This window comes from Corapipo altera, unplaced genomic scaffold, assembly GCF_003945725.1.
Source record: "Corapipo altera isolate COAL_440 unplaced genomic scaffold, ASM394572v1 RXGC01000072.1, whole genome shotgun sequence".
Classification (NCBI taxonomy): Eukaryota; Metazoa; Chordata; class Aves; order Passeriformes; family Pipridae; genus Corapipo; species Corapipo altera.
In genome coordinates, this window is record NW_020884943.1 from 2,296,206 (window position 1) to 2,322,431 (window position 26,226).

Sequence of the window (26,226 nt, forward strand, 5' to 3'; positions counted from 1 at the left end):
TGAGTAGGCCAGTGTGACACTCAGCCTTGATTTGTGGTATTTACAGAACTGCAATGAACGTAATTTTCCACCTTTTATCACATCGAAGCAAATTGAAGATGCAAAATGTGGTAGTTCTTTTTTAAGTCATAACCACTATATTTGTCTTAGGTTTCCTGTTAATCTTGAAGTTCCTGTGTTACTTAAAAATTATAACTTGTGCTCTAAACAAATGGTTCTAAAATTATTGAGATCCTTCACTTGCCCAGTTGGTGACTAAATGTTAATGATGTATTTTCAAAGTAAGACTCCCTAATGAAAAGGTGTGTTGTAGCTGCAATAGCCTAAAAGCAACTGCTCTTTGGATTTATATAAATATTTTTTTCACATGTTGCCCTCTGCTGGAGGGTTAATGAAGCTTTACAGCGTCAAAGCACATCCATGCAAGACCAACTATTTTAATCTTGAAATTCCCTAATGACTGATCCATGTAGAATTTCAATGTTTCCTTTCAAAGTCGTAAAAGAACTACAAATAGAAAAATAATTAAAACAATAGGTAATTGAAATGTTGCTAATTAGCATCATATCACAGACCTGATTTATAAATCATGGTAAGCACTGAACGTGGTTTACAACGTCTTCACTACCATCACAAATCTGAAAGGGATTTTTCCCAGAAGAAGAAAAGCTGCACAGTTATATAAGCACATCTTCCCAGTGTTTCATGGCTCCAGTGTGCCATTGCAGATGCTCAAAGGAAACCCATATTAATAGATTTTTCTGAGAGGCAGCAGGAACAGAATATTGTTTTGCAGGGATGGATGAAATGGGATTGGATTCTGTAACTCAAGCCTTTCAGAAAGGTACTGAGCTCTTTTCTGAGCTGGAATTTGAGACTGTAAAGCCTGCAGGGCAAGGGTGCCTTGTTTATCTAAACACTCTGTGCAGGGAGCTCTGGCCTCTTTTTTAGAAAGCTCAGCAACTGATGCTACGTCCACTAAGTAGCAGCAATAATTATTAGTAAAATAATGGCATTTAAGAAATAAATGGTGATTGATTTGTGAAAGATAAAGAATTTATCATATCACATCATACAAAAATGATCTGAAAGTCCAGGTGAGACATTCCTGTAGGCTCTTGCTATAAGAGAATTAGTTAGTCCTTAAATGGATAAAATATGCAAAAGAGCAAACAACCCTGGTACAGTAAAATCCTACAGTGACTAAGCTGCTGCTGTAGCTATCTGAAACAGAAATTTTATGTCTATCAAATGTTCTATCCAGACATTACTGAGTCAACACCCTGATCAAGCTCAGCTGTTTTGGTTTCACATGAGGCACTAATAAGAGCAGTAGAAAGCGAATCTCATTAGTATTACAAAATATGTACAGTCTTGTAAGCTTTCTTAACATAATATATTAAGTACTTAACATTGGTAGAATGAGCCATTTCTAGAAAAAACAACACATAACAGTAATTAAAATGATCAATAATTATTTTTATAATAAATACCTGTCACAGACAGACTTCACTCATGGAAGACCTAATTCAAACTTCAGTGAAATCATTGTGAACTCTTTCACTGGTGTCAGTGGAAATAGGAAGTTATGCAGAACATTCTAGCCCAGATAATCACTGCTAAAGGTATTGACCAGGGGGAAAGAGGAGATTCAGCCCAAAGTTACCCAGTAAAAATGCAGCTCTGAAAGGGCTCTAACAATATCTGGGGGATGATATAGGATGTGTGTAGGTGTGATGTAGGATGCTGCAGATGACTGGTTTTTTTCACACAGAGCAGAAAGCTTATCTTTTCATCCTGAAATCTTGCCATTAAATACCATTTTCTTCACCTCATAAGATTTTCTTTTCCTTTTGCTCATGTGCAGGCTTAAGGATTGAGTCCGTACCTGCCCTTATATTTCTATAAATGGTTCCTTTCTACAAATCTCTAATTGAGATATTTCAACTAGTAATCTCTTTCAGAGATGAAGAATTACAGATGTGGTTCTTAGGTCATTTTTTTATTATTGCTAAATATCTAACCTCAAAATCTTCCACAATTACCCTCAGAATAGTGCCTAAATATACTATCATTTTTTTAAAGGACTACAGAGTCAATACACCAATATAATTTTCTTTTTCTCTAAGTTTTAGTCTTTCTGAAGAAAACTACACCTCAGTCTAAAATTTTTGCTATGATACATAGCAGTGGTTTAAAAATACAAATTATTTAAATTCCTTTTTTGATCTTATCTTTGCTGCTGATAGACTGCAAAATGGATTTTCTCCTTCCCAAGTGTCACACATTCAGAACTTATAAATGAATATGTATTTTGTGATCCATTTTGAAAAATAATCATATGTAACTTTAAACTCATATAATCATACATATAAAATGTAAGACATTTTGTTATCCCTCTCTACTCAAAGGTGACAAAATACTGCTCTTAATGCTCTTAATCATCTTCATAAAAAGAAATATATGTGCTTAAAATCTTAGTTATGCCATGAAATGCATGTCTGTAATGCAGAGTCTTTTGGGACTGAGGATAGCATAAATATGCCACAAAAACTGTGATCTAATTCTCACTCCTATTTATAGTAGCTGTCCATTAAATCCAGAGTAATTTGGTGTCACCTTAAAAACAAATTTTTTACCTTTTTTGGGACTATGAAAGTGCAAAATCACACAGTAATTCCAAAATAATGATCGTCCTTGCCAAGCCACCAGGAAGAAGGTTGTCTGGAAGAAGCAATGGCTTTGTAAACTCTTTTTTTTAGTAAACTATTGAAAAATAATAAAAATTATTGAAATAAACCCTTGTGCCATACCTTGACTTAAGAGGCAGAAATATGTGACAAACAGATTGTTTTAAACCAGGAGCTTCCCCATTTTCCCTGAGAGTTTGCAAGGATCACTTCCTGAAAAGCTTAGGTTGGCTTTTGATGTATTCTCCAGAGTCGTGATGATTCACAGCAACAACTCAACAAGTCTCCTGAAAAATCACACAATCCATCAATTTAAGGATTTAGATGTAGTGTCCGTGTGTAGACACGTCAAAGATCTGTCTACGCCAAATTCTGCACACCAACCTGTAAAGATTCTTCAGTCCCAGTTAAAACTACATGAGGCTGGGTTGACAGTATTTTATAGATTATTTTGCCTTTTGAAGGTCTGTCCAGCAGTGTCCAAACGTGTTTTGTTAACTGGCCTTGCTTTTTTCTGTGCACATATCTCCAGACAGGTTGTGTGCCCAGTTTGTTGTTATGTCCAGTTGAGAAGTGTTATTCCACACTGGTGGTGAAGGGAATAGCTGTAATGTGCTGCAATGCTAGATGTTCACACAATTTCTTGCTGCTTCCTCATGACCTGTGACACATCTTGAGTGCTATTTTAATTTCCTGAATCGTGGCCCAGATCGGTAATTTATATGTTATAAAACAAACATGGCAGAAGTTGAACTGTTGGATCAGATCTTGGCTCTGTGTCTCTACAACAACACAAAACCTGTTCATCCTTCTTCTTTTGTGTCCCCAAGAGAACATGCTCCAACTGAAGAATGCATCTCTCAGGGCAGGACATACACATTCAAATGATCCCTCTCAACCAGCTAAGTGGGATATACGGCAGCTTAGAGCTTGTGAACTGGGCTACTCTTCCAGATGCCCTTATTCAGTTGCTAGAATGTTATTGCGTTGCTTTGCCAACAGCCTCATAAGCACAAGGAATGAAATGTGGATGAGTACAGAGGTTGCACACTCATTTTTCAGGGTGATTTCTAGTTTTAAGCTGAACTGGAGGTAATTTGCTCAGGGATCTATCCACTAACATGTATGATGGAATACTCTGAAGACTTGCTACAGACTCCAGTATTTGCAAGTTGCTATTGCTTTTCGAGAGGGTAATAAGAGTAATTTAAAAAACAAAACCAAACCAAACAAAGCAGCACAGAATTATTTGAAAACTGCACCTTTTTTTGTATTAAGGAATATCTTCTTTTTAAGCATGTAAATTCTTATTATTGACTCTGATGTCAATGACTAATTTTCAGATAATCCAGCTCCCGTTGAAGCCGTTCCTTCAGCCCTCTAGTGGTGAAAGCCACTAAAGCACTAGAATTGCAGTTAATTTTTATGTTCTATTCATATTGCGGATTTCACTGTGAAAACAGCCCAAATCACTAGATGATTTGCAGTTACTGTATAGGACTACTCCACGGCTGGAAATGTTCCTGTTATGTTACAGAAAGATTTATTTATTTCTTCCATCCTCCCCTTCCTGTCTAAAACCTAGTTTGTTTTTAATATTAGCAGATAGATTAAATAAAACCACAAACCAAATAGTAAAAATCCACCCAATGGCAAATGCCTTTTAAATCATGGAAGTAATGATATTAATTTATTTTTTTTAATATCTCTGGGGAAATTTAACAGCCTTGAATACATTTATCTTAGAAGTAAATGGAGATGCTTATATTCTTCCCAGATATTACAGGAACATCTGTTCCTTTGAATTCCAGTACTGCTCCACGAGTTACATGCAAAGTGTCCCAGAGGACTTGAAGCCATCTGTCACATTACACAGGCAGAAATGCACCTACCTCTGGGGCTGTGACACAGTGACAATTCTCTCAGTACCCAGGACAGCCATGCAACACTTGGTGAGTGGGACGCAATTGCCCATAACGAAATTTAGCCAAGGATTTGTGGCTGCAGCACATTATCCTATCTTTTATAAATGATTAATGATCTTTTCTATATTATTAATCTGTCATTACTTTATTATTCCAGGATGTCCATCACTGGATTGTTTAACATCTTAGAAAAGGCTTTCACACAAGAGGTGGTTTGGTCTTAGTGACAGTCAGGTCTCTTTTCACTGTGTGAGAAACCTTGTGAGAAACATAGAAATTGAAGACTGTGCTGTGGTGCCTTTTTATTGCTGGAATTAGAAAATTGGAAGCTGATTTTATGAAGCTGCAGTGGTCATTTCTTTTCTGTTGACTTGTCTCTTAGCATTATTTTGAAATGTATTAAGAGACATTCGGGGAGGAATTTCTGTTGATTCAGATCACAAGTTGCACTGATTTGAAGAGGGCTGAAATCTATTGCAGGCATTCCTTTGCTAGGAGAACACTTAAAGAGGGACCAAATGTAATATCAGATATGTCATTTGATCAGGGGGAGAAACAACACAATGCAACTCATAACAGATATTTGGAAAATAGTTTTTCTTAGCACAACAGCAAATTGACATCTGAATTGGTGATGTGGGCTCTTGGACCATGGTGTCTGGTCTGGGGTTGCATTACAGCCTAAATTCGTCACTCACTTTTAATATGCCTCAGGTTTTTATTATGAAAGAGGGAGAATTATCCACCATTAGGACAAATGTTGACTTTTCAATAGACCAAATTAACACAAAATACATTAAATGCTGCATGTAGATTCTATTACATGTCAAGTGGTTTCTCTAAGGAGAAAAATACACATAAAACTCTAATTAGAATCTACCTCCACAAAGTATAATTTGCTAGTGATACAAAGACCTGAGACACTGTGCCTTCAGCACTACTCTGCCAGGACAGGTTCCAGTGATCTAAGGATACTTGTGCATTTTCAAGTGCTGTACCATAGCTTTTCTATGTAGGAGGATATGGAGACAATGAGTATATCTGTAGGCAAAAGTAAACAAGGAGAAAGCCTGTGTTTAGTTGATGTTTGGGATTAGTGGAGTCTGTAGAACGTGATTCTTGTGCTTTCCCAAGGAAGAACCTTATTTGCACTGGGGAGGGCTCCCATGCATCCCATAGTCCATGGTTTCATTTCTTGACAAACTGACAAGCATCATGTGAATTCAAGATTAAATGTAATCCATTTAATATCTTAAATTTCCTTGGAATTAGCCTAATAACATTGTCTCCAGTGTGGATCCAAAATAAGAAACTAAGGAATCTGGGCAGGTTTCTTATGTCATACATTTGTATCTGCATCAGGTGACACTAATCCAAGCTAGCAATGCTGGTATGTCCTCAAAAGACAAGTATTTCAATCAAAATACTCCCAGAATTCTATTTATAATATAAAATCAAATATTACTTGTTCTGTGAGGATCAGATATAGATGATATAGATATAGAATGATAGAATCATTAAGGTTGGAAAAGACCTCCAAGGTGATTGAGTCCAGCTGTTAATGAATGCATCTGACTCTCCGAGGCTTCCTGACCTCAGCAACCCTAGTTTTCTACTACCCTCTCCTTACACCTGGTCAGGATCCATGAGAAATCAAGTCCTCCCTTGCATGTTGTCTTATGCTTTCCTGTCAGCATCCTTAGTTCCTGTCATCTCTTTTTTCCTTCTCCCTTATTGTACCTCTTTTATTTTCCTTTACAAAACTGGTAAACTATTTTTCTGAAAATTTTAGGGAACTCGTAACTCCAGAAAATTTAGGTTTCCATCAAATTGGACCAAAATGGGTTCAAAAGTGATTGTAAAGGGAAATGAACACACACACAAAAAGAAACATAAGTCTCATTTTGTTAGAAAACACTGAAACAATCAGTGTTAGATGTTGTTGGTTTCATTAATTGAAGAAGTTATCTTTAATACTACTGTATCTTTTGAGAAACAATTTCTCTGCCTTTTATCAACCACAAAGGTCTTGCTTCTTTTATAAATGCTGAAGAAGTGCTAGATACCTTCTTTGGAGAACATGTCCACGGATTTGAAGGTAGAAAAGTATTCTTGTTCTTACCACAAGATGCAAAGGAAAACCAAAGACTGTAAAAGGTTTTGAGGGAATCAAAAGACAGAAATGCTATTCTTGTTGATTTGTGGAATACATTAGATGTTCCTTCTCCCCTGGAAAAAATGGAGCAGCACATAATTTAAGATGACAGCAGAATCTGCTTTAATTTAGGGCACTGCTAATGATCTCGATGGTGATTGTGCTCTGTTCCACAGGGGAGGGGGGAAGATCAGGGTATCACATAGATAGATCACTTCAGGCCAAAGCACTCAACTCAACCTGTCCATTTAAAAATACCTGTGATCTCTAAATGCAAATAAAAATATCAAGTTATTGATTCGGATCCCTTTTCTGTTCCACAGGGAGCATCCTTTGAGCTTAGGCTTCGCACGCATTTCATTTTAGAATCTGGTGCTTACGTGTAAATATTTTATATCTATTTTTTCTTATGGTTTGTTATAAATAAATCATCACAGATCTGGTGGATCAACTAATTGGTTCCACTAGAGGAAGCTGTGGCTCCAGATGCATTGTGTATTGCCATGAGATGATACAGTGCCATGTAGTGTAGCTTGTCAGGAATGTATCTGGCTTACTCCGTTCCACCTGGGTCAAACTGAGTCAGTGCCCGACTCAGTCTCTGTGTGGCCAGTTCTGAAGTCTTTAGCTATTCCAGGGTTTCTCTTGTGGGGGGAGGTGAATTTTAATTACATAATTGGTGGTCTCTTTGCAAGACTTGGAAGTTCAAAGAGTTCAAAAGACTTACGCTGGACCTTCTGCCCTTACCAGGCTCAGGGTTTCCTTGTCCATTTCTTAAATTGGCATTTTCGTCATGAAAGCCAGTACAACCTTTTCTGTCTTTTAGTTTTCTTTCCAACAGCCCTCATCATAATAGTTGACACCTTCACCATGGACTTTTATGGATTATGTCTGATGATTACAACTCATTCTGTAGTTGAGTAACTTTCTGGCTCCTCTTGTGGTAAAGATTTGCTGGCTGTTTCCTTTTTATACTCAAAGGGTGATGTTTTATGGGCAGTTTTACCTGGATTTTTTTGTCCAGAGCTGGAAAAGTGATCAGTATTACTATTAGTGCTGTCTCTGTGTGCTGTGAGAAGTGATCAGTATTACCATCAGTGCTGTCTCTGCATGCTGTGGTATATGATCTAGGAATCCCACTCTGTTTGCCAAAGCCAAATACTAAGGTGTAGATAGAAAGCTCTTGTAAGACAATGCTATTTATTCTGTTTTACTGCTAAAGAAATTTCTCAATCTATCAGAAAAATAACAGCTGAAAGGAAGAAAGAGGCAAATGCCAAAGTCTCTACTTGGGCTGTATTCCTGCCTAACTCAGCAAGAGGCAAATCTCTGCAGAACATCAAGAAAGGAATTCAGGATTTACCCTTCTGTATGGAACTAATTTTAATGTGCACATGACATTTTAGCAGCTGAGAATCATTCCATACACATTTCACATCCTCTGTATTCTCCTTTCAGAAGTGATGCTGCTTTCTCAAAAATCGTCTTACTGTTTGTTCTGAAGCCCTGTTGAGAAACAGGCATTTCTTAGCTATTAAGCCTGCTTTGTCCATGAAAAATATCCATTATGCTAAAGCCAAGCAAAGATTAAAGACTGAGATATGTGTAAATATGTAAGAAAAGGGAGGCTACAAGCATGCTTCTGTTGCTCTTTGCCAGATGTCCTGAGCTCTGGGGACTGCAGCAAGGTAATTATTGTCTGCAACACATAACTTGTTAAATTTAGTTGTTTGTTTTCTAGTTCTCTCTCACCTAATATTTTCCTACAGTTCCACACTGTAGGTCTTTCTTTGTATGTCATTCCAATGAAATCGCTGGGCCTATTCCCATAAAAAAGGACCTGAATTTTCTTACAATGATCTGAATGGGGTTTTTTTATGCAGATCCTTTTTTTCTCCTTACCATCGTAGATTGAAATTTAATTTAATAAGGAAGGTACTAGTTGTCCCTACTTTTGTTTTGTTTTGTTTTAATGTGTCCAGTAATTGGTCTGAGACTGTCAATCCATTCATACCTACCATGATGTCATATATACCTTTTTTTTTTATTTTGGGTATCTTCTGCCTTCTAAAGGACTGAACACATCAGAAGCATTAAAAAGGCTAAATTTGGTGCCTTTAGAACAACGGGGTTCATGGTTTTTTGACTTTCTGTTAGGAATAATCATATAATAATCAAAGCTCTGAAAAAAGTACAAGTTCCCAAACTGAGTGGCTGGAAAGCCATTCTGTCAGTCATGTCTTCTTCACATCCAAATTCTTCTTTACTATGGGGCCTCCCTGGCTTATGGAAACACCTTTCCCTGGAGGGATCTTATCTTTAATAAAAATCTCCACCGACTCCATGTGTTCAATCAGTCTCATATTACTGAGTCACTCCTGGTGCATTGAATTGTTCTTCTGCTTTCACAGACAAATTTCCCTGGCAGGCTGCCCATTTCTTTCCATTTATGACAAGAATATTAATCACTCTCTGATTGGTGTGTGCTCCATCATCGGGGCACACCATAAATCACCTTTCACAGCTGGTTAACATCACACCTCAGGGCTGAGCCCAGCACAGGCTTTCCCAATCTACGTGGGCATCTTTCCTTCACTCCTGTCTTGTACATTTAGTAGTGTTCTCCAAAAGGCTGCATAAATCTTGTCTTTCAAAAGCTGCCCTATACTCACCAACACTTCCAATAGATTTCAAAATGATCCTCATTAATTCTTCTTCACTGAAAGGATGGGTGACTAGTCCTACAGCCTGAAGGAGATGGAAAAATATGACCAATGGGGGAAAGAGAGAGCAAGATTCTCTCTTAAATCCATGTGAGGCACAGAGGTGGTCAGATAGTATAAAAATCAGCCCAAGTTTCTCTCCTCAAACCCAATCTCAAGGAATATGATTTAAATACAACAGAACATTCTCATGAGTGTCAGCATTTTTTTCAGAAAATCTCACAACTATTCATGTTCTGGAATTCCTTTCCCATACCACAGGCAGGTTATCAGCCTGAGAGCAGACACTAACTAGGTCTTTGGGGAGGGGCTGAAGGCAGTTTCTGTTTCACATTTATATTCCCTGTTTTCCAAAATACTCCTCACCAACCCATTTCCCTGCAGTAGGAAAACAAGCAGTTTACAGATATAGTGGTTCCAAGCATTTGAAGGAATGTCCTTTTATCAGCAGAATTGGGATGGCAGGTGTACAGAACAGCTGTATCACCTTCTTCTCCATGATTTTTCTGGTTTTGATCCTTGTTATTTCACAAAAGGTTAGGGAGACATAAAGAGCAAAACATAATCTTCAAAATTAAATTAATTCTAAACATTTGATAATGTTGCTAAACATTTGGGCCCAATTCTAAACCCCTTAATAAGTACTCGACCAAAGTGTAACTTCATTTTTTTGCTAGCAGCTGCTCCAAGAGAAATCAGGTTCAGAAGTTTTGTTGTCTGTGTATCAGGAGGAAAGACTGTGCAAACTGAGCATGTGCAAGAACTTTTTCTTCTTGTATTCAAATACCAGATACTTCTCAGGAATCTATTTGTGAACTAGTCTGAGATTAGTTCTCCAGCTAACATGAATAGGGCCCTAATAATATATAATCTGTCTGATGTCATGGTCACACAACTCGCACACGCAAGCATCTGAAATGCAACTTGAGTGTGCGAACTGGTAACTCAAACTTGCAGAACCAGATGGAAAATTGAGAACTACAAGAAGTAGAAAACTTTTTGCCTTTGATGGTAACAAAAAATAGTGAAAACTCCCATTCTTGGTATCTTAAAATATTCCCCAAACATACTTAATAAACCATTTGGAAATTTTTGTATAATTTAAAGGTTTTTCAGTTTGAAATTTTTCCACGTAGAATTTTGGTTTTAATGATAAATCCTACAGTGGAAAAATTTGTTAATTATCAGGAAATGAAATTAAGGGAATCATTTCATTTGCAAAAATGGTGGGTGAAAATGTGCTAACTTCTTTCACTGACATTTTTAATTGTGCACGTTAAAGCAATAAAAGAAAGAAACAAATTAATCCTGACAGAGATCAATCTAAAAACCAAAATTGAAAGCATAACTTCTGTCAAGGTTTTAGTTTTTCTGCCAGCTCTGTTCATTGCCCACTTTGCTTCGTTTGAAAGAAGAGAATATTCAGGGTTGGAGGTTGGCTCTTGCAGTTCTGAAGACGTTTTATGTGATCCCTGTAGCTGCCCAAATTAGTGGTCCAGAATATAAGCATGGGTGTCAGCATATTTCCCACATGTATGGTATAATCCCATCTTGGGAAGCTGATGTGTCCTTGCTATTGATTTTGTAGGATCATGGAGTGGTTTGGGTTGGAAAGGACTGGTCAGGGTAATCATTGTCCATATGGGGAGGTGGATCATGACTGATCTCTGTCTAACAGCCTCAAAGATGTCACTGGGTGCCTCAGGACCAGATAGTGATCCACACTGTGACATGTGACAAAACAGATGTTACTGTAGCAGGAAACGTGGTGAACTGTCCTGATTATCTTGTGAAAAACATCTCAAAAGATACAGTGCAGCTGGTTCAAATGGCAATCAGAAAAGGAAGGTTTCAGCTCAGACCAGGCTGCAACGGAAAATCCTCCCCTGAGTCCAGCATTTCCCCTGGAAGAAAAAAATCTAGATAACAGAAATATTCAGTCAGCCCCACAGATGGGATAAGGAAAAGTCCCTGGAAGGAGAGTTCTGTGAACAGTGTCCGAGATGGTGTCTGCATTTCCACCAAAATCTGGCACTATTTGCCATCCAAATTTAGAGCCACGAAGCACTTTATGTGACAGATGTCTCCTCTCTGCCTTACAGTTAATGTGAACATCTTGTGACTGCTTGTACCATCATTGCCAGCTCTGACAAGAGATTCGTGGTGGGACTGTCTTCATTTTTTTTGGTGTTTGACATTTTACTGACAAATCACTGAGGTCTGATCAAAGGTATTATAATCAGCTGAGAAATCCCTACCTACTGCTCTGGGCTACCCTATCAAAACACCTCCAGGCCAGGCTGCTCTTCCAGCATGCTTTAAAGGGCGACAAGGAACTTGCCCTTCAAAGGCAATGATCTGATATCACTTCATCTTCTTATGCTAAATAATATCAACCCTTTTACAGGTTACAAGTTTAATTTTAATGTTTCAGAATGACTGTGAATTTTGTGCATTTCTGTGCCAAATGTGCACCACATTATTGGTGTTTATTGCAGAATGAAGAAACTTGCCGATTTAGCTTTACAGGAAATATTTCTTTTCAGCACAACAGAAACTGAAGTTCCCTTGCTCAGCATTTGCTCCATCCTCATCAGACACCTAAGCTCTGTGGAAAAGCCTTGCTCCTGTGGCTGTGTTTGTGCCCAGGAATGAGTTTGGTCCCTGCAAGGACAGGTGCACATCAATCAGGGGTGAGCAGTGTGTGCACAGGAGGGGGGGCAGCTCTGTGCACAGGGAAGTATCTGGTTACTCTGGGAAGCAGAGTTCATCCAGCACTGAAAGTGAAGCAAACACTCCAGAGGATTTTTTTGCAGTTAACTTCTTCCAGGTTTGCAAAAGCAAAGAAAATTCTGCTTTTTCCTTCACCACAGAATCAACCACTCAGTTGCCCCATTTCAGTTCCCATATTAACTGCTAATAAAATTGGCTCCCCTCTCCTAGGCAGGGGAGACTTTTGGACAGACTAGAACTTACATTTAAAGGCTTCTTTTACACATCTAAATACTAACAGTTCCTCTGCATGGTCTAGCTTTGAGCCCCTCTGGTGCCTCAGTTTCTCTGTTTTCTCCAGTTCATGAGCCCTTACCCTCTGTTTATTCACCTTCCTCCTTTTGAAAATAAAGTCATTAATAAGGACTTCGTAATTCCTTCCTATATTCAGTTCCCTCCACATGTTCAGCATGTACTTGAATTTAAGCAAAACTATGAAGCAGGGTCTTTTCTTGCTTTGATTTCCTCTCCCCATATCACCTTCCTCATTTCTAACCACAGCAGTGACCTCCATTAACTAGTTCATCAAGATTTAACCAATCCCAGCTGATGAAAAAGTTTAATGGCTTGTTGGGATGTGGTGACTTGGTATATTGTGGCATCTTTTAATAAAAACACGAGTCATTGTGATGGGCCAGTTGCAGACACAGAATCACGTGTTATTTCCACATAAATGCACAGCAACAAAAATACAAAGGAAAAGCACTGAGACACTTATTGCTTACCATAAAACACATGGGATCTTGTTGTTCCTTCCACACTGTCTTCTGTGCTGCTTCTGGGGAAGCTAAAAAGCTGTCACTGACACAGAGGCAATCCTATGTGAAAGGGGGAAACGGGGAATCCTTCCTGATTGCAATGCACTAGCAGCTTGCTTAGAGCAGCATGACACCCGAAAATTAACAGATTGTCATTATGTGGTAAGCTGTATAGAAATCTCTTGGCCCAACTATTTCAGCTGTTTGGGTTTTTTAGCTGCATCTTTGTTACAAATCTTGGCCACATTTGAAAATAATAGAACAATTTCCATCAGTGCAGATGGAGCCAGAATTTTATTTGAAGAATAATATATAGATGCCACAACCAGAGAACAGGCTTACCTGTAGCATTAGCATTTGTTGACTCTCTAGTAATGGGCTAATGTCAGCAGAAATGTTTATACAAGAGAATCTGACAGCAAAACTGTCTGTTGTGATGAGGTAACATGGCAGGGAACCCAGCCTTCCTATCAGTTTTCCCTGCTAAAACCTTCCGTCCAGAGTATTTTTATTCCTCTTTGAAAAACCTATGAAAAGAGCCATCGAGCATGCAGTGCTGGAACATTCCAGCACTATTCCTACTACATTGCACTAAACACCAGCTGAGAAAAATAAGTAAAAGCCAAGGAACTAGGGGCCATCTGAGCCAAAGCTTTTCTGCCTTTTCAGCTTTTCATTGCTGAGGATGGTGTGGGCCAGACAGACTCACAATATCAAGTGTTTCAAACCTACCGTGGTTATGGAAGGGATAACACAACAATAAGGCTCGTTTATTTAATGTCTCTTGATGACAGAAGCAGTTCCTGTGGCCTCTGCATCTTTCAGTACCAAACCTGAAATGCTGAATAATGTTGGATGCTTAGAACACCCAAGGACAATGGTAGGTCAGTCCATAATTTAAACAGAAACGTTTCTGAGAAGCCAACAGCACTGGTTTGTTGAGCAGTTGAAAAAATAACTCAGAAGAATCCTATCCTCACTAAATGTTTCAGACTGACTCATTTCTGACTGAGAAAGCATAGTCACTAATTATTGCAGGGGAATGTGCATATGCACCTTCCAAAAATTGATATGGCTGCTGAATTTCACATCCTACTCATCTCCTGGCAGATTTCTTGGTACAAATACTTACATTAAAAAAAAAAAAAAGCCCTCCTCAGTTGCATCTGAATGATGTAAGTGTTGTGTGGAGACAACTGATTGTTTAAAAGCAGATCGAGATTTAATTTAGCTATTCCTTTTTAAGGAAGCCAAGCCAAGGGTTGTTGTGACCACCCCTAGCAAGGAAGAAAGCAAGAAATAATAGCTGTGGCTTAATGAGCTTACACAGCAAATCAGGTATTCTGGAAATCATTTTGTTATCCTTCATATGGTAATGATCATCCTTTTTTTCCCCTTTACCTCTTTCTATTTAGGGAAGGGAGGACTTTTAAATAAGTCCTTTGTGAAGGCTCCCTTTGCCCTCTCTTGGTACAATCTCTTTGCCACACCAGATGTCAGGGAACCCCCGACCCCCCCTTGTGTCTCTCAGCAGTGTGCCCTAAACATTTAAGACGATGATTTCAGGGCAAGATTTTATTTATTTCAGATCCTACACATCTCAAACAAATTGCAGACTTCAGATGCCGGGATACTGTTTCTTCCACATCTTGCTGTTCTTTCCCACTGATCCACTAGTGAGTGGGCTACATATTTTTCCGCTCCTGTAAGACAATGTGTTTTACACCATTTCAGACGCAAATGCTGAAAAAATGCCTTCTATTTCAGTGCTCCCCACCATTTTTTGCACAGAATAAACATGGTCCTATTTTTAGAAAGATCCTTTTAATCTGGGTGGATGAATTAGATGCGTTACCCATTTTTCTGCTTCAAAAAGTACAACCAGTGAATTTTGGCGCGTTTCTTATTTACTGCACAAGATAAATGTAGGAATTATTGATGGGTAGCTACAATTTCCAATCATGGGGAGAGCCAGGTATGTTCTAGAATTTGTGGCTGTCTCACAAGCTACCATGCTACACTTTTTTAATAAAATATAATGGGTTTTGGATGATACTCTACCCCCTATTAAACCTTAAATTACCCATTTACTACAGGCCTCAGTGGTGGCAAGGTTTAACCTCCAAAGAACAAAGCTTGAATGCACCTGAGAACTCCCAACATAATACATAAATATCCCCTATATCCTGCACAGCAACAGCACTTTCCTTCATCCTTTCTCCCCCCGCCTTTCTCTTTCCTTTGCTACCACTTTCTTCTCCATTTTAATGCTCTAGTTTTCCTTTTGATAGCTAATTAAGTACCTTATCTCACCTCAGTAACAAGCACATCATAATACATAAAACCCTGCTTATTTTGGCATTTCCCCCCTCCTTCCTTTTTATTAGAGAAGATTCTTTTATTAATCTCATACCTTTCTTTAATTTGATTACTGCTCTTGCATGTCTATTAATTTTAATAATTTCAAGGTTACAAAGGAAATGACCCACCAAGTGTGGCAGGTGACCCTGTTCCCAGAGTTCTGATACTGTGGTACAACAGGAGAGGGATAAAACCATCTGTTGAGAGCAGCTCATAAACTTCAACCCCGATTCCCTGTGGTTTAATCCAAAGCCCTTCACTGGTGCCAGAAATGAGTTTTAAGGAATATATGTATAGTAAGACTTTACCAGTTGCTTGGGAAAGCTTCAGCTCTGCCATGTCTTCCAGTGTATGTGTTCAAGGCTATTTAAAGTGCATGTATGTGAACCATTGTGCTGCGTGTGAAAACTGCATGTGGGACTGAGAACTTGAGAAGTCACCTCAGGTCCTGGCACTGCAAGAATAAAAGCTGTGCTCAGAGAGTGCAGGCAAAAGGAGTCTGGCTGAAAATGGATCTGTATTAATGTGCCATACATGAGCTGCAGGAATCTGTATAAATACACTTCTCCAAGAGGCTCTATAGGCATTTTGACTTTTGATACTTCAGCTCCACTCAGAATTCATGGACTTTGCACAAACAAGTTGACAGCACATTAAAAATAGACACAGCTTTATTGGCCAGATTTAAATCTTATTAAATGTGCATATTAAATGTTAGCTGAATGCAATGTTTAAAAAATTTATTCCAACATTAGTGTATCATATATATCAGCAACATACTTAGCAGACAAAAATGCCACTCAGATTACACGACAGTACAAGTCAAACAAGCAGTACATGTAAAAAGTCAGCAGTACAGTTAGAAGTCCATCTATTTTCACTCCATTCTGTTGCCTCAAACTGACAGTATTGCATAAAAAAGTAAAACCATAGTAAGAACATTTTCTATAAAAAAACAGTATAGTGTCTCATAGTAGCACTCTTCTTTTGCAGTCCTTTGCTTAGAACATACCACACTAAATCTTTCCCAGGTAAAAACCCCTAAATTTTAATTGAAAAAAAAAAAAGAAATCCCTGATTGTATTACACCTGGAAGGCAATTTTTGGGTTTCTAACTAATTCTAATGCGGCAATCTATTGTTGCTTAAATTACAGTAGTTCCAACACAGAACTCTCTTTATTTTGGTTAAAGAACACTTTTAGGTATCGAAACACATCAAAATGAAATATTCCAATAGTAAGAATCAGCACATCTCCAAACTGACCAGGCCATTTTTCTTACTTTTGTCACTTTTTCAAGAGCTTCATCAAATGTACGTGAACCATTATAAACCTAACCATACTGATATCTTTAGTTAGAATACTGCTTAATGACAGGTAAAGGCAAAGTATTATGTAAAGGCTTTTTTTGTTATGTGATGTTAGCTCTTAATATGACAATGAATTCTCTTTTCAATAGTTTCTGTATACGAAAAAGTAATACCATGAAGCATCATGACATATTTTTAAGATATATATATATATATTTCTTTTTAAATAAGCTGATCCCAGATTTTGTCCACTTTCTATAATATGATACAACATATGCAAAACATCTGTTTGTATTGTTTTACATAGCAAGTGGTCTGAAAAAGATAAGTTTGAAAGAAGCATGGAGTAGGAGTCAAAACATAATTCAGATTCAGGGTCTGCATGCAGGGCTTCTGCAAATCAATGCTGTGTCCCAAAGGTATTTCCTTGCTTTCCTCCATCTTGCTTTTAAATAGCATTGTTCATTCACAACACACCTATTTTGCTGACATCTTTTCAAGTGTAGTATACTAGGACACTTTATTACCTGAAGAAACTAATGTTCCATAAGCAGAAACAGTGCATCTAATGCTGAATTTCCAGATCTGTTTGCAGCTTCAATCAGATTGTACGTTTTGCATAGAAATATCCTTTAGCATCTCATCACCTTTCTGTTTGAAGCAACTGTTTGCATTGCTAACAGCAGCAAAACCATGACATCTAAATTAAGCAGTTTAATTAACAGTATACGTGCAGGAAGCAGCACAGTGCTTTCCTTGTGCAAATCGTGGTGTTGGATATGTAATGACGGCGAATGATACTCTTCTTTGGCTTACACACTAAGCAGCAGAGCTAATTTATTTACACATGCATTCCTCTAATAAATCCACTACAAAGATGTCTGAATATTCAAGAACATGGGTCAGTTCATGATGAACATGAATTGCCAACATGCTTGATTGCTCAAGCAAACTTAGAGAACGAAGGTGAATAACTTACAGGAATGGGAAATGTACATCTGCATCATCTCCTTGACTGGCAGCCAAACCATGGGATGTTTGCTCGAGGTAGGCACTTAATGTTAAACCTTTAACAGCTCCACTCAGGACATTGATTTAAAACTGTTACAACATTAAGGTTACTCACCAAGAACTCCAAGGTTTGCTAAAACAACATACCTTAAGCTGTGGTAGTAGTAAACAGTACAGTATTTGGCTGATGTGGAATACAAACCTCAATTTTTTGTGTGTATACTTGCAAGGAAGTATAACTTTCAAAGTGCAAATGGAGTAAAATTTTCTTATCTTGTCTAGCTTGTGTACTTCAGCATGAGAGAACTCAGCTACGTGTTACTTTAACCAAGCCATCTAGGCCTGAAGTGCTCTCTGGAACAGTTCACGTGGCACTGAAGCAGGAGTGTGCCAAGGCAGGTGTGGTTTGGCTAACACTGAACAGCTCTGTGCAGGTTCACAAGGGCCTGCAAAGCACCCTTTGGAAATAGGCACTGCCCAACAGAGATAATTTTCACACCTTTTGCCAGATGCAAAGAAACAAGGCACTAAGCATGGAAGCGTTGATATGTTTTAAATATACAGCAAAATCATAAAAATGCCTAAAATGCTTCAAATTAGAAAATGAGGGCACATTCATAAACAGCTGGAAGCTACTTTGCACAAGTAGTTATTATACATTTATAAATTCAGTAACTTTGTAGAAAAGCCCCATAACAAAACAGAAAAAAATACCCTTCTTAAAGATTAAAAAAAACCCAAAACAAACAAAAAAAACCACACACACAAAAAAAAAAAAAAAAAAAAAAAAAAAGAAAAGAAGAACCTCAAAACCCCAAGCTCCTATGTATAAGGACAATAACAGCATAAGCACAGATTATCCAGCCTGCTTAAAATCCTTTGGATGAAAGTCCAAGAACAAACCATCCAGCCAGATCAATTAGTGTGGTGGCCCAGCTCCCAGCCCACTGCCCTGTGCAGTCACACTCCACAGTAAAGGCACCGAGTACAGACACACAGCTTTAGCCCTTTGCTGGCATTCACAGAGAATCCAAACAAATAAATAAATAAAGGAGCAGCTTTGGCCAAAACTGTCAAACGTGATCTTCCAAAAATGGCAGTTTTTGAGACTGAGAAATAAAATAACTGTACTTCTCCAAACTGGACACATATTTTCAAAAGCCACTGCAATTAGATGATTCCACAATATCGACATTTAAAGAGTAAACTCTTTGGCAAATTATATCTTTATAAAAATAAATTATGGCTTTTTGTTTACTTCACTAGTACGTATTAACTGAATTCTGTGCCTATAAATAATTCCAAGTGGAATTAAGCCAATATAACTTTCAAAAATCAATTCCTTCTACAAAATATATAGAAGTTCAAAGCTGCAAACCAATGTTTCATAAGACATAGTGGATATAAAAAAAAAAAGCCCCAAATCCTAACCCTTGTATCAGGAGTGTTCTCCTATTTAAAGGATCACATAACAAAATAGTAATTTTCAGCATTTTCCACAGAGCAGTCCTCTATGATATCCCTTTCATTCAGTTGGGATATAGCCTGGAACTTTGCAGTTAGCAACAGGGGGAGGGCTTGGTGGTAATGACCTTATCATACCCTGTGAGCCCTTTGAGGGTAACAGTCCCTATACCAGGAGTCCAAATTCTAGGATTACAAGATTACAGTTATTAGTCAAAGTCACGGGTAAAAAAAAACCAGTGCTGAAGTCAAAACAGTTGATTTTCCTAAACCTTGAAAGCTCAGTAAAACTTTTAAAGAAAAGTCTAAAGTCTTTGGACTGAAAGTGAAGGATTGAACTCTCCTACAGCTTTCAACATGATGCATACTGAGCAAACCACAGACAAAAAAAGCTAAAATGAGCTAAATCCCAAACAGTTGGTTTCATGGCTACATTGCTCTGGATAACTCCATTCTCCCTTCTGTGGCAATGAACTCTTTCTCTGTGGCTCGTTTATCACCTTGACACAGTCTCTCCTTCAGTTTTTCAAGTTCATACTCATGTAGGATTTTTTGTGTTAAATACTTTTCACGTTTTATCTTGGCTTTCACATCTGCAGGGACATCAGGAATCATCCACGCTACAAAGAATTTGACGATGAATACAACATGCTAAAAAACAAACAAAAAAAAAGAAGTAAGAACTGGCTACCAAATGAAACACCTTTTGTTTTATCTAACACCAAAAAGGTCACTTTCTCTTCACAAAGAGAATACATTTCATTCAGCTGTCCCGGAACACTACATAATACCAAGCTAATGTGTATATAAAATGTGCATGAAGATTAAAATACATCCTTTTATGCAGAAATTTTCATTCCCAACCATTAATGACTTAGCAAACCCAAGAGGGAAGTGTCAGGGTCTGAATCTCAACCATGGCTTTCTAAGTCCCCTGTGTGGTTTGTTAGACAGCTCACACAGCCGTGCTGATAACACTCAGCTACTGAGAGCTGATAAAGCACAGCAGGAAAAGGGGTGAGAAGAGTACTTTAACTACTCCCTTTTCCCTTCATAACTTGCTCAACAGTGGCTTAACACTGAAGTGCCAGTTACCCAAACTATTGATTTAGCTATTTTTAGCCAATATACATCACTGCAAAATACTTTGTGAAAGTGAGACAAGTGCTAGTCCTGGTGGTTCATATCTCTTCCACCTGCATGAAGATCTTTTTTATTTTGCTGGTGATTTTGATCAACATTAGCAGTCTCCTCAGGTGTTTTACTGCTCCTAATCTGAGGTTAACTTGCTGAAGTTGAAAGGTCCAATAATAGTAATCATTTAGGACATGAGTACTTGGTATTACTCAGAGAAGAAATTATTTCATACTCCCAGTAATCCTATTTTCTGTAACATTATTAACTATCTAAAGAATCTATAAGGTACGAATTTCAGAAGAAAATTTTGCAGGCAACATACCTCCATGATAATTATAAAGGCCAGTTTTGCAGCAAGAATGTGCCAGAACTGCATACTGTGTAAGTATTTCCTCTCATGATCTGGAGGATATCGATAGTCTCTGTACCTGTTGGAATGACAGACATGCAAAGGTGAAATGTCACAGTCAGCCTGGGACAGACTACAAGCTTAGTGACACTTACAAGCAAATACAGCTGTCACTTAAGGAACCTTGTCTTGTTTTAAATGGTCTGTTTCCTTTTGCAGAAAAAGGTTGCCTCTCGATTTGTTTCTATCTTTTGTTTGCCTAAACACCCTCACATTCGCAGCAACAGAGCAGAGATGAGGACATGTGAGACCCGGTACATGGGTTACTTGTTTTTCAGACAATGATCAAATAAAACAGGACAGAGTGATGGGATGTATCACATGGTAATGGACATGTATAACTGTGACAGGCTGTGGACTGGACAGACGTAGGGTTTCATGGAAGGACAGTCCCGAGTAAGTGCTCACTATCACACAAATGTAGCTGCTTCTGAAAGTGCTGAGGTGGTTGGTTTGGGGTTTTTCAGGTGGAGATTTTTTTTCACCAAGTCAATATTTTTCTTTTACCATGGATTTCTCCAAAGTTCTTTCATGATTATTCTAGAATCTCCAGTGCTTCTCGTAGCGAGAAGGGACTGTTTTTAAAATGAAAGCAGGACAGGTCTGATCATTGGTGGTATTGAGCAAAATAAGGATTGACTTAAAAGACCATATCTCGTTTTCAGCTTTGGAATCTAAAGATCTCCTTTATGCTGCTTCCTTGTCCACTGATGCAGCCTGGAAACCTTTGAAAATATAGGCTGAAGTTTGATACCTTAGGGACATAAATCTCCTTCATCACTCAAAAATCAACAGTTTAATTAAGTAAACAAAAAAAAAAAGCAGAAAGCATATTAGCAGTGAGACCCCCAGCAGTGATTTTTTTTGACATGATTTTTGTTACTGGCTTGAGCTCTTACCACCTCAAGCATTACCTTGTTAATAGCCTAAATATTACCACTCATACTTTAGAATGATCGGAATGACATAATTTAATTTCTAATGGACTACTTAGATTTGCACTGATTTTTTTATGCTGTATTCTAAACAAAGTGATAAAATATCACCAACCTGCAGATGACAAAGTTTTCTGGATTCTCTTTAGGTTTGTTTCTGTCAGGAAAATCTGAGATTAGAAACACTGACAGACTATTGTTTATGTATCCAGACATAGGTGAGTCTTCATCTTCATAATAAGCATAGTAGTAAACTAGACGAGGAATCATATCTGAAGTGAATGCAACAATAAAAGCCTGGAAAGAAATTGGGAAGAGAAATTAAGAAAGTGGCACAAAAAATTTGTGAGCAGATTCATAAAGGGGTTGTAGTTCTGTCACCCTGGTATTACCCTGAATATTTTAAGGAAGGGTAAGAAGCACAATTAGGGCACTTAGTAACAGATGCTGAGTGCAGCCTCAGCACATTTTGCCTCAAAACTTGAGAGACTGAAAGGGCTGAGGTGTCTTGCTACTTAGGCAATACCTGCAAGTGGATTTGTTGCCTAAAACACTCTAGAAAGAGGCATTTTTTTTTGCTCAGCAGTCTCTTTACGGTATGCTTTAGATGAAATACTGGCATAGCATTTAGTTTCCAATTTATGAAGAGGAGCCACTGCTCCCACAGGGGCATCCAGAAGCACCCGAATGAGCAGAATTCCCACAGAACAGGCCTCACAGTCACAAGGACAAAAATCATAGTGACAAGGACAAAAACACATCTGACCCACAGAATTCATCCACCTTTCCCGTCCCCTATAGTCCCCTCTGGGCAATCAGTGTGGTTCATCAGACTAAGCCTCTGACTGGCCTATGCCATTCCAAAAGGCTGGAAAACACAGACAACTGAATGAAAGATCGTGGTCCAAGGAAACGTGGATTGGGAGCTGCCTGTTGTCCACACAAGAAGTCAAACCACCCAAGTGGTTTAATGATATTTCTGTAGGGCAACATGACAGTGCTGATGAAGGAGAAAAAGCATCAGCTGATTTTTAATTCTTCACATTTTGAGTACATGAAGAATCAGTGTTGATGTAGCACAGTTAACATACTTACATTAGTGACAACAGAGAGGATGGCCATTCCATTCAGGATTTCCTGCCAGACTCCTATGCTGTGCGCTTTCGCAGCCACAGGTCTCCTGTACTGGGTGGTTAATTTCCAGGAGTCTACTCGAATCTCCAGGATATTATTCATCAGAGCAAGAAGAGGAGCCAGGGGAAAGGATGCCACGAAGAGAGTAATGAATCCAAACTGAATGACTGCAAGGGAGAAAAGGAAAGTGTCAAAATCTGCCCTTACAAAAGGGGCACCTCACCTCAGGGTGACGAGGGACTGCCACTCGCAGACAAATGGCAAACTTCTGCCAGGCTGCACAACAAATCATGTGCAGCCCTGGCCTGAGCCAAGTGACAACCAGCCCCAGCCCCAAGGCTTCTGCAGTCTCTTCAGGCTGCCATTCAGCAGCACCCACGGGAAAAGGCATTTGGGTCCTGTGAAATGCTGCTGCCAGCAGTGCTGGGTACCAATTCTTCCATGGTGCTGCAGTTCTTGCATGAGTGGTGTGTAACTGTTGGGCAACTGGGATGAACTCATACATCAAATTTCTGAATTATGAGAGATCAAAAAGCTAGTTTTCTTCTCCTGCAGTTTGTACAGAGCAATCCTGTTCTCCTTTTACTTATTAACTATACTCCTAACTGAAAAAGAGGAAATACTTTTACTTTTATCACAACCTTACCTCCACCTATTGGTACTGATTTAGTCAAAACTTTTATACCAATTCTGTATGCAATAGCTCCACTGGGGAGTCTTAACATTAGTTTTAAGAACTGCAAATAAAATACACAAATGATCCTTTTGGATATTACCAAAATCCAATATCTTAGTGCAGAGCCAATAGTGCCACTATATTTCAAAAACAGGAAATAGAATATTTTTTCTGTTTTAGGCAGTGGATAAAAATAAATTTCCATACACCAGTCACCAGCTCTTCCATGATTTCAGTGATGAGTTCTTCACCTTGGACAAGCAACAAAATTCCTATTAGCTTAGCAGCCCCAGGACAACACTGGAGCACACTGGTTCACTTTATTCTGGAAGAGTAGGGGCATGGCTGACAGCACTGATTGTTCTGAGTGTATTAATTTCACAAGATCACAGCCTGGTATGAAATTAATTGTTAAGTGACAATAATAACACTAAACATCTCTAGAACACTTATTTCTGTAGAAATCAAATAATACAAAGGTCCACTTTTCAACAAAATGTGTCCTCATAATAGACAAATATTAATTTTTTTAAAGTGCCTTTTAGATTTGGCTTGGCTTCAGTTTTAGTTTTAGTTTCTCAGGTTTAGTATGACGTGTTCCCCTTACCTTTGGGAAGCCCTGCTCCATCACCCAGGCTCCCTCTGCTGGACTGTAGGGAAGCACTGATCAGTGCAAACCTAAAGCTGAAGGGATTCTCCCTGAGCCAGTTCACAGATCTCATGTCTGCAGTACCCACCCTTACAGCATATCTGGCACTCATCCCATACTTAAAATTTCCACTGACATCAGCTACGAGTATGCTTTGGAACAAGAACAGAACAGACACGGAGGCAGCTGGCTGCACTGAGAATAATGTTCCCTGTTCAAATGAGGGAAACAAACAGTCTTTGCAGTGTTTCTGTGAAACTCCCTGCAGTTCAAGATGCAAAGACAGGTGTTTTTTTTTAATTAGGCTGACCTATTTAATGATTTCCAGCAGTTAAGCAGATGAATCAACCCATAACAATGAATCAAGAAGCTGTTTTTTTGGAAGTGTCAGTACAAGGCGTCTTGTCCTCAATTCCAAACGTGTAATTTTAAACTTACCCATTTCTAAATATTCATAGAACAGGCCTAAGGCTCCAAATGTCTGCAGATCATGGTCTTGCTCCCAGCGACTGTATAAATTTTCAGGATTATTTCTGGCTTTCCGACGACCCCACCAGTTACAAATCCAGCTGCACATGCAGAGAAAAGTTAACAATGAGTGAGGCAGATCAGATTAGCCCAGCTGGTTAGAGTATGGGGCTAATAACAGTGAGTTTGTGGGTTTGATCCCTGTATGGGCCATGCACTCAAGAGCTGGGCATCAGTGAGCGATGCGGGTCCCTTCCAGCTCAGAATATTCTGTGAAATCTGTGAAGTCTTCCCTTTCTCTGAGCAAGCAATGTGCTTTTACAAGCATAGCTTTCACAGGAAGAGGCCAAAAGCCTCTATGAAATTAGTCTACTCGTCCGAATCTGTGCCTGATCTACAGAATTCTTAGATTCTTCATATGGCAATACTTGTTATCACTCCTTCCAAGAACTTCCTCTGGCTATATAAGATGAGCATCTCAGTGGAAGAGAGAACTTACGGTACAAAGGCCTCTTGGATATTCCCCCAGATCTGTTTGCCAGCCATGACTATGGTGAGCTGTGTCGTCAGTTCTATCAAGCAGCCTGCAGGGTCACACTGGGGGAGACAACCCGGGGGTTAATGGGCATTACCCAGATAAACCATATTCTGCTACTGCACAAATGAAAGAAAGGAGTTCTCAAACTTGTTAGGACAACACTTAATTTCCAGCTGGGCTCCCAGCCAAGCTACCCTCCCAGGAAGGCTTTCAGTGCTCAAAGTGTGGGATAAAACCCACCAAAACACAACCACCATTTGAAGACAGAGTAATTCAGAGATGCTTCAGCAGCGGGATCTGCGTGTGGTCCCCACCCCTCAGCCCCAGCAAGGCGAATCTGTGGCTCTCAGTGAGCTCTCAGCACCAGCCCTTTTTTTTTTTTTAAGAGCTATGCAGAGAGACCCACTGATATTTCAGGAGAACTGGGGCCGAGGAAAGCTTTTTGATTTTTCACTCTTGTGACTGACAGATTTTCACAGCTTGTGTTTCCCTGACTAGCAACAGCAGGAAGAGTCCTTGGAAGCCCCACCATCAGCCTCAGGATGGTCAGCTGAGGTCCAGCTCAGTTCAGACCAACCCTGCAGTTGGAAATTTATGATTGCATGGGTTGAAGGGAACAATCCACCTTAATCAAGGAAGTCTTACCTCTTCATTTCTCCAGCGATTAAACATGTATGTGTAGGCACCTGGGTAACCAACAAACTTCCCTTTGAAGAAGGCCACGTAGAAGCAGGATGAATAGTAGTTGACAAACTGGAACAAAAACATTTTCATAGTGAGCCTGTTCTCATATTCCATATGAGTTCTGGGGATCTCTGTGAAACCAGAAAACAGTAATGTTATTCTCCTTTATTCCCTTTAAAAGTATACAGATTCATAAATATTCATAATGCACTAGTGATGTGAAAGGAAAAAAAAAAGGAAAAGAAAAACACCTACAAATATTTCATCAGATGAAGTTCCTGCTCTCAGACCTCTACCCTTAATTTACAGTGCAATGTTTGGAGCAGGCAGGTAAAGGAAATTCATGTTTTAAATTTTTATAAGCTTTAATTTCCACTTCTTTGTACTGTCCACTAGCACTTGTCCCTTCCCAAATATTACACTATTT

At 38.8% G+C, this 26,226-nt stretch overlaps 1 protein-coding gene across 2 annotated transcripts in view; it reads right to left on the minus strand.

Moving 5' to 3' along the window:
- Window positions 1-18,856: 18,856 nt before the first annotated feature.
- The window catches only part of ANO5 (anoctamin 5), a 52,140-nt gene continuing 44,770 nt past the window's right edge, over window positions 18,857-26,226 (minus strand). For both annotated transcript variants that reach the window (XM_027662202.1, XM_027662200.1), the window contains 7 exons: window positions 25,761-25,930; window positions 25,077-25,174; window positions 24,548-24,678; window positions 22,746-22,951; window positions 21,766-21,947; window positions 20,629-20,734; window positions 18,857-19,820 (listed from right to left, as the gene is read on the minus strand). In XM_027662202.1, the coding sequence (XP_027518003.1) occupies window positions 19,599-19,820; window positions 20,629-20,734; window positions 21,766-21,947; window positions 22,746-22,951; window positions 24,548-24,678; window positions 25,077-25,174; window positions 25,761-25,930 (1,115 nt within the window). In that variant the 3' untranslated portion in view covers window positions 18,857-19,598. The remainder of the gene's footprint in view (window positions 19,821-20,628; window positions 20,735-21,765; window positions 21,948-22,745; window positions 22,952-24,547; window positions 24,679-25,076; window positions 25,175-25,760; window positions 25,931-26,226) is intronic.